The 12,798-nt window shown below is 53.1% G+C and overlaps 1 protein-coding gene across 1 annotated transcript in view; it reads right to left on the bottom strand.

Moving 5' to 3' along the window:
• GALNT14 (polypeptide N-acetylgalactosaminyltransferase 14) overlaps window positions 1–10,172 on the bottom strand; it is a 99,406-nt gene extending 89,234 nt beyond the window's left edge. Inside the window, exon 1 of the mRNA XM_075707539.1 lies at window positions 10,044–10,172. Coding sequence (XP_075563654.1) covers window positions 10,044–10,172 — 129 coding nt within the window. The remainder of the gene's footprint in view (window positions 1–10,043) is intronic.
• Between the last annotated feature and the right edge of the window lie 2,626 nt (window positions 10,173–12,798).

Here is a 12,798-nt window from a genome sequence, read left to right on the forward strand (position 1 = left end):
AAAGTAGTGATGGGTATGGCAGCACACTCCACTTTAAAATCTCAGTCCTGGTCTTCGAACACCCAGAACAGTATTTTTTGGATAGTTAATTATATGGTAAAAATGTCAAAACTTAAGAAAAAAAGGCAAAATTATTTTTCTTCTTGCTTCCCAGAATTTCAACCCCACAGCAGAACCGCTACTAACAGCTTCCCAAGTCATGTGCCATCCCTCTGCCACAGCAGGCTGTCCGTTCATCCATCCCTCCCTTGCCCCATGCCATGGCAGCAGGGCAGGGAGAGCTGGTGCTGGCTGGCCCCAGGCAATACTTGTCATCTCCTCCACCCCAGAATCGGCTCCCCCCTGTGCCACGGCCAGCAGACAGGACCGCTGGGGCACCGCCGGGCTGAGCACCCATCCCCAAGGGCTGCATGGTGGTTGGTTCTTTCTTTTTTTAAGAGACCTAAATCAGAGATCTTCCTGCAGGATGCGAGGTCGGGATGGGAGGGCGCTTCATGAAGTGTTTTGCAATACCACAAGGAGCACACCATATGCAGCCTACATGCCATACACAGTTTAATTCTGAGCATTATACGGATACTCATCCATTTTGATCACAGTCACAGGAGCAGATGGCTGGTTAATGCATGTTTGAGTCTCTCTCTCTCCAAATTACACCATATTATCGCGCCAGGAAAATGCAACGGGCATTATAAACGCCACTGCTCTTCCCTGCTCCCTCCCCGCCCAGCTCTGCTCTTGCCGAAAGACAGGACCGTGCGACACAACAGCTTCCCTCCCAGCTCAGCTCCCAAACACCAGCTCCAGCAGCCCCCCTGCATCTTCCCAATGCCCACCCCACTGGAAAAACCACCCACCTTCCCCAAACAGAGCCTGAGTTTCGAAGGTGAGGTCAAAGCGCAAAGGGGCTGCATCCCAAACATCCCTGGAGGCAGATCCCAAAGGATATTAGAGGACATTATTCCATCCTGAAAGACCTCAAATCAACCCATCGGGTAGAGCAGATTACCCTGACTCAGAGGAAAAAAACTCTTTTTAAAAAAAAAAAAAAAAAAAAAAAAAATCGATGTGTAATAAAAAGAACTGACCCAAGCCATTGAAAATGAACCTGCTGTCACCTGTAACTCCTCCCTCCCATCTTTTCTCTGTCTCACCTCATGACAAGCAACTAAAAATTCAATGCACAGGAAATAAAAGATGTGCACGAACTCTCCCCAGCCCGGGGGGGCTGCAACCGAGGCCTGCGCCACTGAACATACTCGCATCTTATTTGCGAGCCACATGCCTCCATAATGTGTTATGAGGTGTGTTTGTAACCGGCGGATGCCGACAGTGGTCCTTGAGGAGGCAATGGTGTGTGTCTAAATGCAGGCAAAGCTATTTAGAAAGCCAGGACAAAGCAGCCTTGCTCTCCTTGCTTGGGCCAAATTACATCCTTTGGACTTATTCCTTCAGTGCCTTCAAAAAAAAAAAAAAAAGAAAGAATAATCCGTCTCAATTTCCTTGGCTCTGCGAACCATATTTAGACAATAGAAGGTGATTTCAGAGCTCGTTTGGTTTTGCACCACACAAGCCCTGTTCTCCTCGTATCACTTTCCAATCAGGTTTATTGTTGGCATTTCCACTAGAAAACCAAGGCAGGGGAAAGGCTAAAACCCTCGGTCGCACTTGAGATGGAGGGGAAAAAAATAAAACAAAACAATAATAATAATAATCTCTCTTTCCCTTGTCTTTCAGCCTGATCCGAAAATCAACCTGTTTTGCTTCTGAATCAATTCTCTTCTGGCACTGCACTTCCCGCGGTCCTTTCTGAGACGAGATGCAATCATTAGCTCACTTGCTCCTCTAAATAATATCACAAAGCCGGAGCTCGAGCTGCTCTGCAGTAAATCATCACTAATTTCTGCCTATCTGTGGCAAGGCAGGGTTTGGCGGGAGACACGAGGCCCCCCCCAGTGCCATGGGTGCCACCACCCCCCCACCGATGTCTCCATGTCCCATCTGGCTGGGGATGGTCCCCAAACCAGCACAACCCCCCCCATGGAGAAGTGAAACCGGCCTATCGTCCCCTTCCGAAACGCTTCTCCATGACACGCGAAGGACTGCCGCACCTCTCTCGCTCCCTCAGGGCTGCAGTAAGGGTTAATTAAGGCTCATAAGGAGCTTCCAAACAGCAGGAGTGAAGGCAAACTATTAGTACTACTAATGCTGCCTCCATAAACAAAGCGGTGAACTCCTGCTGAACCTGTCACCACTGATCATTTTCCGAAGGCACACGTTAACTATGAGAAATCCTCCTCCTTCTCCCAGCACACCCGTGCCACGGGCACCCAGAACCCCAGCCCACCCCGGGACACCCAACACCCATCCCACAGCGGGCAGCTTCCCGGGGTACCCTATAGACTGATCCACCCCTGCCTAGGGCTGCCCAACCCACCAGAGCAGCAGCTATATGGGAAAACCTCTATCCCAGCAGCCCACCCTCCCCGGCTCCTATGGAAATACATAGGAAGAGCAGAGCAATACTGCTTTAGACGAGCAGAAGATGGGGCCCAAGATCTGCTCCTTGGCTCACTCTTCCCATAACGCTGACTCCTGCTGAGATTTTGGAACCAAAAAGGGGAAAGAGGGTGGGAAATCAATTTAATTGCAGCTTAGTAAGCAACTGTGCTAAGTGTCGCTGGCAAAATCTGAACATTTCGCTGTGAGAGAAAGGGGAGGAAAATGGCTTTTTCATTGCACAGGAAAGTGGATTGAGAGCAACTCCCCCCCACCATCATCTGCTCCTCACCCCTTCCTTCTTTAAACAGGAGGAAGCCAGCAAGAAACACACCGCTAACACCAGCAATCTCCCGCTCGCGCTACTCCAATTAATAGTCAATCCGCTGCACCCTTTGTTGTTAGGCTACACGTAATTACCCCTTCATGCAAACGTCTTTCTTAAACAGATCCTACTTTTGCTTTCTCCGCAGATACATTCCCTGTAATTGGTTTTATTGCACCAAATGCTGGGCTGCCCTCACAGAAGGGAACAGTTATAACTGTGTTTCTCTCTCCCAGCTGCAGTAGGTTGCTTTTGCTTTGCCACGGCATCTCCCAAGCTTGCTTTTTCCACCAGCAAAGAGACTAGAGCACCCAGAGGTACCAAACTGGCATCCCATGGGCTGCACGTATTGGATGTGCATGTCCACAGATCCAAGAAAAACACTCCGGTCACAACATCTCTGCTCAAACCCTGTATTCAGCTACCGAGGGATTCCCCAGCATGGGACAATAATGCTACACCCGCATTTATATGAGCTTATAAGACGGTGCTATTTTGCAAGGCTGCTGCTCCCAGCCCTGCCCCTCCAGCACCTGTGCTCGCCCAGCTCGTGCCTGCTAAATCACAGCAGTTCAGCAGAGTGTGCCCTGCATGCTCTGCCCTGGTCTCTATGCCTAAAACCAACCTCTCAGCTTTAAGAAGGAAAGAAAAACTCTAGTCCTGGTACCATAAAATGTTCCACAGACCTGCCTTCCCCAGGCACAGGCTTTTTTAGCCCTTACCCTGCAGCCATTCCGCGTGCCAAGTCCCCCTGCCCACGGGGAGGCACGGATGCTGCTGCAGAGCCAGGGTCAAGAGACGTCTCGGTAGAGCAAGAGGAAGCAAACCCAGCCAAGACAGGCCCTGGGCCACGAGCACATCAAAATAAATCAGGATGATGTTCTCTTATCATGGAAAGGAAGAGCGAGGAGGAGACAACAGCCTGGGGTTTTGAGTAAATAATCCACGTCTGTACATATCTGAGGTGGCGAAAGGATGAATAGGAAAAAACATTTTCTCTGCTAGTCAGCATCTTTCTCAAGCATGGAGACACTTCACAAACATACGTGCTGCGTCTATGAAACCTCGGTATTCAGACACAGAGCTGATTTCGCACACCTCCCTGCTCAAAAGCAGGACTTTCTTTTCTCAAGCCCACCCCTAAGGGTCAGCCACAAGCCAGAGCTGAGCCCTCCTGAAAACCCAGCTGCAGGGGCGAGGGCCCTTCCCTGTCACCTACTGAGGGGACTCCGGCACGCCACGCCAGCCGGCGAGGGACGCTGCAGCCCGGGGTGATCCTGCTGGCAGCATGCAGGGTGCTCCACAGAGACTTTGCCAGGAGAAGCGGATTACAAGAGAGACCGTGATGATCCTGAGCGCAGCTCACCCCAGGAGCATCACCACCTCCGACACCCCTTCTGAGCACAGCAGCGGGACTTTTCCAGCTCTTTCTACCTTTCCAGAGCAGAATAAAAAGCACTTTTCCTCTTCTGGTACTCAACACCTTTTGTCAACGAGACACATATCAGCTGCATACAAATTTATTTAGCATCTTACTAGCACAGAAGCGTAATCCTTGCGTCCTCTCCCTCCTTCCCTGATATTTTTTTAAAAGCGTCAAGCTATGAAAGGCATCTGGACATCCCGATGTGCACCGTTTTGCAAAGCAAACAGGTCTTGTTCAATCAATATTTATGCCCCCATCAGTCACAGCTGCAACATGGAGCTCTACCAGAATGTAATGGGAGTAGAATTCATTCATTGCAATTACCAGTGAAAAATTAACAGGGTTTTCATTGACTGCTTAGTGTTTCACAGGTATCTCGGAGAGCATGTTGATGCCTAGTCAGTAGATTAATTAATTGAGACATGCAAGGCAGGCTGTTTGTCCGTGGCTGGTTTAGTAGCCAAAGTGACTGGGTGCTGACTTTGGCAGGACTTCTCACCTCGCTCCTGCTCCATGGGGATGCAGGCATTTGTACGAGGAGGCGGCCGTGCTGAGAAAACCACTTTCCCAAGCCCACCAGAAGGAAGGCGAGTGCCTGAGAAACGGCACCCACTGATGCACCAGACCTGCCCCATCTGGTCCCACAGACGAGGACAGCTTAGGCACAGCTTTCTGTTTTATATTTCCACATCCCTCGCTAAATACACTGGCAGCAGACAGCAACTGGATTCCACTCCATCTCCTGCACCATCCAAGCTTTGGACATCCTAGAAAGCCTGGGTTTGCTCCTAGAGATTTCGGGGTGGGATGTCACCAGAAAAGCATGACAGAAGGTTCCTCTTCTCTCCCATCCTGGACCTACCCATGCCCCAAGCCGAGCCCCCAGCCAGCATGAGCGTCTCCGCTATTAAATGCTCTGCCTTTTTGTTCCTGACAGCTTTGGCACTTCAATCCCTTAATTGTTAAGATCTGAATTTTTGCAGGATACACAGTTATTTTAATCTGTTAAGTGGCTCTGCTGCTCTAAAACTGACTGAAATTTAATATCTGGAAACTGTCAGCTGAGCTCCAGGTGCTGAGGCTTTCTAGATGGCGATGATGCAGAAGGAAACGCAGGCTGGTGCGAGGCACACAGGCACAAAGCTGGCAAGCGTCCCTTCACATTGAGGTCCGATTCTGCAGGGTGCTGAGCACCCCGGAGCACTCTGCAGGCAGCGAGGGTGCCGAGCCTCTCATCATCTCCCAGGAGCCTTCCCCCAGCTGCATCTGAACACACTTGGAAAGGAGCTGTTGCATCGCGAACGCTAGTACAAGTCAAGTATATCAGGTCACTTTTTTTTTTTTTAATAAAAGGAACTTCGCCACCGCAGCTTTTCTCCTGCAATCCAGCCCACAGGGGACCCGCTTTCCCTCCAGAGGCTGTCAGCTGTGCTTCAGCCATTCGTCAGAGGGAGCAAGCCAGAACGCAGGAGGGAATGAAGAGAAATAAAACCCCCAAACCTGACAACAAAGTCTGCCTGCCCCTCCTGCACACACTGCTGGCCCCCAGCACCGGAGCCCAGATGCCGCTGCGAGCCCCTCACTGCAGCAGGGCTCTGCTACACAGCCAGCTCCCCACTTTGGTCTGCTACGGATTCACCCAGTGGAAGGGATGAGATGACCAAGGGGTTGTCACCTACCCCTCTCCTGCTCCCTCCTCAGCATCCCCCAGGGCTGCGCAGCTGCAGCCTGGCACAGGGCACAGGCACCAGCACGAGCCGGGGGAGCCAGCGCGCTCACGAAACATCCCTGCAGAGCCAGCTACACGTACTCCTCACAAATCAATTTGGGAATTTGCTTGTAATTAATCCTGCGTATCAGTTCCTCTCATTATTTCTTAATGTAATTAAGTTATTAATTTATATGTTCCCCCCTCCCTTTCCAAAGCAAAGCAAAGGGCCGGATCAGAGGGAGGCAGGGGAGATGCTGGGCGGTAGCATGGGACCGTGAGCCCGGATTACCCAAGCACGTGCTAAGCCCCAATGCCACCTCCCTGTGTGACTTCAGGTGGGTCACCGGCAGCCTGATTTTCCAAGAGGGTTGAGTGACTCCAATTCTTCTGGAGTCAACAAGAGCCAGAGGGATACAAAGTTCAATTAACCTCTCCGGGTCCCAGTTTATCCAGCCGGAAAACTGCTGGGGCAGGGAGACAGGCTGGAACTAATAAATGCTTGCAAAGTATTTCAAAACCCTCCTTCGAAAGGCACAGAGGGCAGGAGGCATCCACAAGTCCCAGCTGATCTGTAACCCTAAGCAGCCCCGTGTCCTTACACCCTCATCCATCAGACTCAGCTTTCCTGCAGGCTGAGCCCCCGGCTGCTAACCAGGCAGTCACCCAGGCCCTGTGGGCAATGCACCCTGGCAGAGGCAGGCACGCCGCTACGGCTCCCTTCTTAGCCAATTTATAGGACTTTATAAAGGACAGGGAAAGAGCAAGGGCAAGTTTTGCTTACTGCACTAATAAGGGCTTGATCTACCCTTTGGAAAAGAAAAAAAACCCTAAATGCCAAGTGACAGCAGTAATAACAGCACTGGAAGAACTGGGGAGTTTGTCCCAGGAAGAACTTCACAGTCCTGCATGGAGCAAGTTATGTTCTTCCACATGCTACCAGCCCTGCAAGGTTACTACACCCCCACAGCCAGGAGGGAGCCCCACACCCTAAAATCCAGCCTCAGCCTGCTCTGGCCGCCCCGGCACGTACCGCCAGCGGCTGCAAGCGGCAGGGAGGAGGAGGAGAAAGGAGGCGACAGGCATTGAGAGGAGCAAGGGCTGGCAAGAAAGGGAGCCCTCTGAGCCTGCCCACCACCAGGCAGCAGTGAGAGATCCACAGTGATGGGATTAGAGGGGAAAACGGGGCGGGGGGGGGGAGGGGGGGAAGAAGGTGAAACAAAGTTAATTACAGCAGATGGCTGCACCTACGTCTTTGGGCACGAGCAGCTCAGGAAACCTCAGCCACCACTGTCAGACCTGCCCCAAACACCCACCTCTGCTGGGGCTGCGAGAGGCCAAGCCAACAGTATGCTTTGGGGGTAGGCAGGACCCAAAGACCGTGGCAGCCCCCTCACACCAAGGACCTGCTCCTTGGAGACCTTGCCAACCCCTACACAAGGTTCTCCGGCTGCAGGAAAAAACATCACAAAGCCTTCCTTTGGGAAGCTGAGCACTGGATCTGGTACAGGATTTGGGGTAAAGAGCAAAGTGGGGCTGCAGACGAAAATAACAGCGATGGACGTGCAAGCCCGCCGCGCAGCCAAGGGCAGCAGCTCCACGAGCAGCAGCTCTGCCGCTGGCCCTTGGCAAGCCACCAACATGCCACGGCCAGCTGGCGAGCTTGGGCACCACGGCCTCCTGGCATCAGACACGTGCTGCGAGCCCTGCTGGAGACAGGCACGGGCAGGAGGAGGCATTACCACCTGGAGCCTAACTGGAAGGGTCTAAAGGTTAAATCCACGTGAAGCATGATATATGGTGTGCATATGGCTGCAGAAATAAAGCTCGACAGAGAGAGAAAGCAGAAGCAGGGGGGGATAAAAAAAAACCCACAGCAGAAAATGCTGCCAGGAAACTTGGTGCGGATTTGCTCCATTTCTCCATCGTAGCTGTGCTACAAAGTTTGCACTGCTGTTAGCAACCAACTGCCTCCAGTTTCTCAAGGAATTTGGGAGGACCACTCTAACTGCTCAAGTTTTCATCACTGGCAGCTGGTCCCACTGGCCAGGGAAACAGGAAATGCCGCCAGGCTCCTCTCTGGACCGCAGCACCTCTGCCTCTGGTACCTAAGTCAGCTCTGCAGCCATTCAGAGGGGTTAACTGAAGTGACACCACATCTCCACGCTCACAACCAGCTTATAATTCATACTGCTCAAAAGTGGTTTCCAAAGCCAAAAAATGTAATGCATTAAAAAAAAAAGAATCTGCACTCTATGGATCTCAAGGGGATGCAACTGTTTTGATGGAAAATTCAGAGGAAATGAAAGAGAGGCAATTTTAGCAGTCAAATTGCTGGAGTTATGGCAACTTGGCGGTTGCAGCTTCGAAACTCGAGGCCTGATCCTGCATGACGGGAGAAGTTTGCTTTGCCAGCTGTGGGAGCCCAGCCTGGCCCCTAACAGCATCAGCAACCTGCACCTCAGGGTGCGGGGGAGCCTTGAATGGCAGTGGAGAGTCAGAATGGGCCGCAAAATGAAGCGGCAACTCAGCTGCAGCTGGTGCTAAGCAAGAAGCAAGGTTCATTTCAAGGAGAACATAGGAGCTCAGGTCAAACAGGCGAGGTCTCATTTTGCAATTTTTAAGAACACAGTTCTGATAGAAACCTATTGACACCAAAGCATAGATACGGTTAAGAAAGCGCTTGTCTTCGAACTCTGTTTTCAGTGACTTATTACCTTCCCCCACTTAATAAATAAATAAATATGTATATATAATTCTTTATTTTGGGGCTTGAAATTGCACAGATTCATTCCCCTCTGCTAAGATTGAAAGATTTCCGAGAGCCTGAAAAAAACCTCCTCAATCATTTTTATTTAAAAAACATGGAAAACCAATACTTCCTCAGGATGAAAAAAAATCAAAGTAAGCTTTATGAGTTCTGACTTTTTTTTTCCGCAATCAGGTCATTAATCCAGTTGCAGAAGTGACACATATATGAGACTCTGGGAAGACCTGGCCAACACATATAGTTGCCCTAAGTCACGGGCTACACACTCAATTGGGTGTCACTGGTGCAAAAAGAGGGCTGAGGGCTCGCACCCTTCCTCTGCCACGATAACCCTTAATCTCAGCAGATTTTCAGGACCTGGGCTTTAACCCTGATTAATTTATTAAAAATTTACAGCAGTATAACTAAAAGCAGCATCTAACCTGCGTCCTTTGGAAAGTGAACCCTCGGCTAAGCTCAGGCCGCTCTCGGCCGTTTGAAAGGAGAGGACATGAGACCTTGTTCAAATGAAACTGCTTGCAGTTTGGGCAGCGAAACTCCTCTGTTTCACTCCCTGCGTCGAGTGGGATGCTCCCTGCATCTCTCCCGTGCCGTCACTCCGGTGCCTCGAACATGAGACAGAAACATGCGACTGCAAATGCACCCCGCTTCCACCCAGGCTGAGACTTCCAGGGCAACACCCCTGCCCTCCCCCTGGCTTCAGACAAAACCGGTAATTAAAAGCCCCAGCGATTTAACCCAGCTGATGTACCTGCGGCTCTGCCAGCCCCCATGCGCCCCAACCACAGCCCCCCTAAACGCTCTTCGCCTGCTCCCCTCTCGTTTTGGCCAGGGGACAGGATCGAGCCCTTCTTGTTTAGGAGAGGGCTCGGAAACGCTGTGTGACCCACGGGGGAGTCACCCCGTCCCTCACGAGTGACACGAAACACGCACTTTGCTTTCTTGGGGCACGCCGGTCCCCCCACTCCCCGGGGACCCAAGGCCCGAAGCGAGGGATGCTCGAATTTGGCGGCGGGGCAGGGGGCTGGTACCGCCGCCCCCCCTGCCAGCCCCGACGGCTGCAGGGAACCGGGGCGGGGGGGGACGGCTGGGACTGCCCCTGCCCGAGGCCGTTGCGGGCGGGGGGGATAATTCACCGGGAGCGGGGGTGTAAGGAAAGCGCCTGACCCCCCCCCCCCACAGGCACAGAGCCGGTGCAAAACTTTAAGGGGAGCGCGACGCGGCGGGGGTCCCGAAAACCGCCGGGAAGTTGTTCCCCGAGCGGCTGCGTCCCGCCGGGGCGGCCCCGGCCCCCGCCCCGCCGCCCCTTCCTTACCTCCGGCGTGCGCCCCTCGGCTCCCGCCGCCTCCAACTTCCTCCTCGCCCCGAAGAAGAAGAGGAGGAGGGCGGCGAGCCAGAGCACCCCCAGCAGAGACAGCGCCAGCCGCCGCGTCGGCCGCCTCATCCTCGGCAGGGGTGGGAAAAGTCCGGGGGGGGGGGGGGGGGGGGGGTGCGCGAAGGGCCGGGAAGGGGGCAGGGGAGGGCGGTGGGCGCCTGCGGGGGCAGCGGGGAGGAGGGTCTCGCCCGCCCGCCTCGGAGCCGGCGATGCGAGTCCCGGGCTGTGCATGCTCTGCAGGGGAGGGGAGGAGGAAGAGGAGGAGGAGGAGGAGGAGGAGGCGCCGGGAGGAAGGGGGCTGGAGCCGGAGCCGCTCGCCGAGGGAAGGTGCTGCCTGCAGGCACCCCGGGCCCGGCGGGGGAGCTGCGGGGCCGCGCCGCTGCCCTGCCCGCTCCGCCCGGGACCGCACGGCGCCGGCGGGGCCGCGGCCACCCGGGGACGGGGACAGCGAGCACACCCCTTGGGGCGGGGGGGTAACCGGGGGCGCCCACCTCTCCCCCCTCCCACGCACCGTGCGTGGGTGCAGGCCGCTTCCCAGCGCCCCCGAGTCCAGCGCGAAAGGGTGCGGGGGGCCCGGCGGTGCCGCTGCGAAGTTGGCCGGGGCCGGTCCCGGTCGCCGTCCGGCTCCGGGGCGAGGGGAGGCCGCCGTTCGACGACACGCAGAGGAGGCTCAGACATGACGGGAAGATTAATTTATCCAATTGAAACAGCAGGGGGAGTTCAGGTAGGTGGAATTTAATTACTGGATTTGGAAGAGAAGATGTGAGTCTCCGGAGCTGTCAAGAGCACTTAAAAAATAAAATCATAATCATCAGTTGTTGGTACGCCGGCAGCAGCTCACTGCCCGGCTGTGGTCCTGTGGGGGTGGCCCTCAGCCGTCATCCCCGTCCCATGGCGTGTTCCCCGCTGGCCCTATGCCCAGCCCTGGCACAGCAAGCCTGTCCACACAGGGCAGCAAAGTGGGAAATACAGACATTGCTAAGGGGGGGGGAAACAACAGAGTAGGACTCCAGAAGAGAGCTGCCTCACCTGGCTGTCCCTGCTCACCTGCCTGACTCGCTACTCTTCCAATCCTGCCAGTGACAAGTATTGCACGAGCTGAGCAATCCCTTGCAGAAGACATCGGAGAATAAATTAAGTATGGGAGCAGATGCGAGTCATTCATGCTAGTACAAAAACTATAGAACAAACCCCATAAAAACAAGAATCCATGCATAAGTAACATATGGAATGAACTGGAGATAAGATGTCAAAATGCTGGAAAGTCCGATGCACATGTTGTAAACAACTTCTCCTATGCATTTCCCACACACTCCTCCTGATTTTATTATTTCCTGCAGTTGTTTTCTGTCGCTTGCTAATTTATCATTTGTGATCTTCATCCTCTGTCCTCCTCTGATTTATTTCCAGGGCTCAGTAAGCCCTTCTCCCCTAACATAATCCATGCCTCTCAGGCCCAACATTCACAGAAAGATGCCCAGATAAAAATTTCATTAGCATCCACAAAAAGGGACATTTCTCTTTCTTTGTTTTAAGGCCGTCTGACTTTGAAACACCTTTACCAGAACAATGAAATCCAGGTCCAGCAGGCAGGCTTAGGTTGAACTTTGTTTTTCAACAACAACGGCAGCAGCGCAGCCAAGCAGGAGCGGAACTAACCAGGTGGGAAGAGAGTGGAAAGCCCTCATGCCCTGGTGAGCCACCAGCCCAACATCATGTGGGAAGCCCACACCAGCCTGAAAATGCCACATCTTCCCATGGCATGCATCATTTGTCATGCCAATTAACTTTCCTCAGCCCTGTGCTCCGGCTCTGCCACCATGAGACATCTCTGCCCAACCTAGAGAGGACCTGCAGGTGTTGCTCTATTCCCCAAACTGTTGCTTCATGCTTTCTCCGGAAAGCTAAGGTGAAGCACCTGAGCAGCTTTCAGCAGCTGAGGCACATCAATGGTGGCTTTTCACATGGGTTACAGTTGTCTTCTTACCTTGTGCCCACCCCAGCTCTTGGCATGGGCCAATTGCTACCTCTTAACATACCTCCCTCTAACCCCTTTGGAGCAGGAATGGCTTTCTGACCAAAAAGATCATCTTGTCATAAGTAGAAAGTAGCTGCCGGTGTTTTCCCAGCTGGGACAAAGCAACCTCAGCTGCTGTTCCCCTGACACGTTTGCAGAGGGTGCTGAGCTTTTCCTACCAGACCTCGCTCCATGCTAGGAGAGCTTTTCCTGATAAAGGCACCTGGGTGTTATCCTTCAAAGCTGGATTAAAGACCTCATCTTTTTGTAGGTTAGACTTTCAGCAGAAGTTATTACAGAATATAGGGGGGAAATATAGAAAATATCAGGGAAATACATTACAAATTAAATTACAGGTAAGGTAATAAATAGGACGGACCTGACAAAAATGCAATCAGATAATGCTATCTTATTACCTTGAGAAACAACTCCCTCTGCTGAGGGAAAGCTTTATTGGCAGGGCTCGGTGCTGTGATGAATAACCCGCTGTGCCTGGCCGAGATAAGGGGCACAGGCCTGACTCTTCCCCGCTGACACCGGCGTTACACCAGCACGGAGGGTGACACCGCCAGTGCCACGGTGCCGCTGTACAGACCCCTGCCTGCTGGAGCCCGGGGGCTGCTCTGTGCAGGGGTCCCGTGATGAGACCATTGATTCGAGGAGCTCTAGCAATGCATA

This window comes from Pelecanus crispus, chromosome 3, assembly GCF_030463565.1.
Source record: "Pelecanus crispus isolate bPelCri1 chromosome 3, bPelCri1.pri, whole genome shotgun sequence".
In the NCBI taxonomy this organism is placed as follows: domain Eukaryota; kingdom Metazoa; phylum Chordata; class Aves; order Pelecaniformes; family Pelecanidae; genus Pelecanus; species Pelecanus crispus.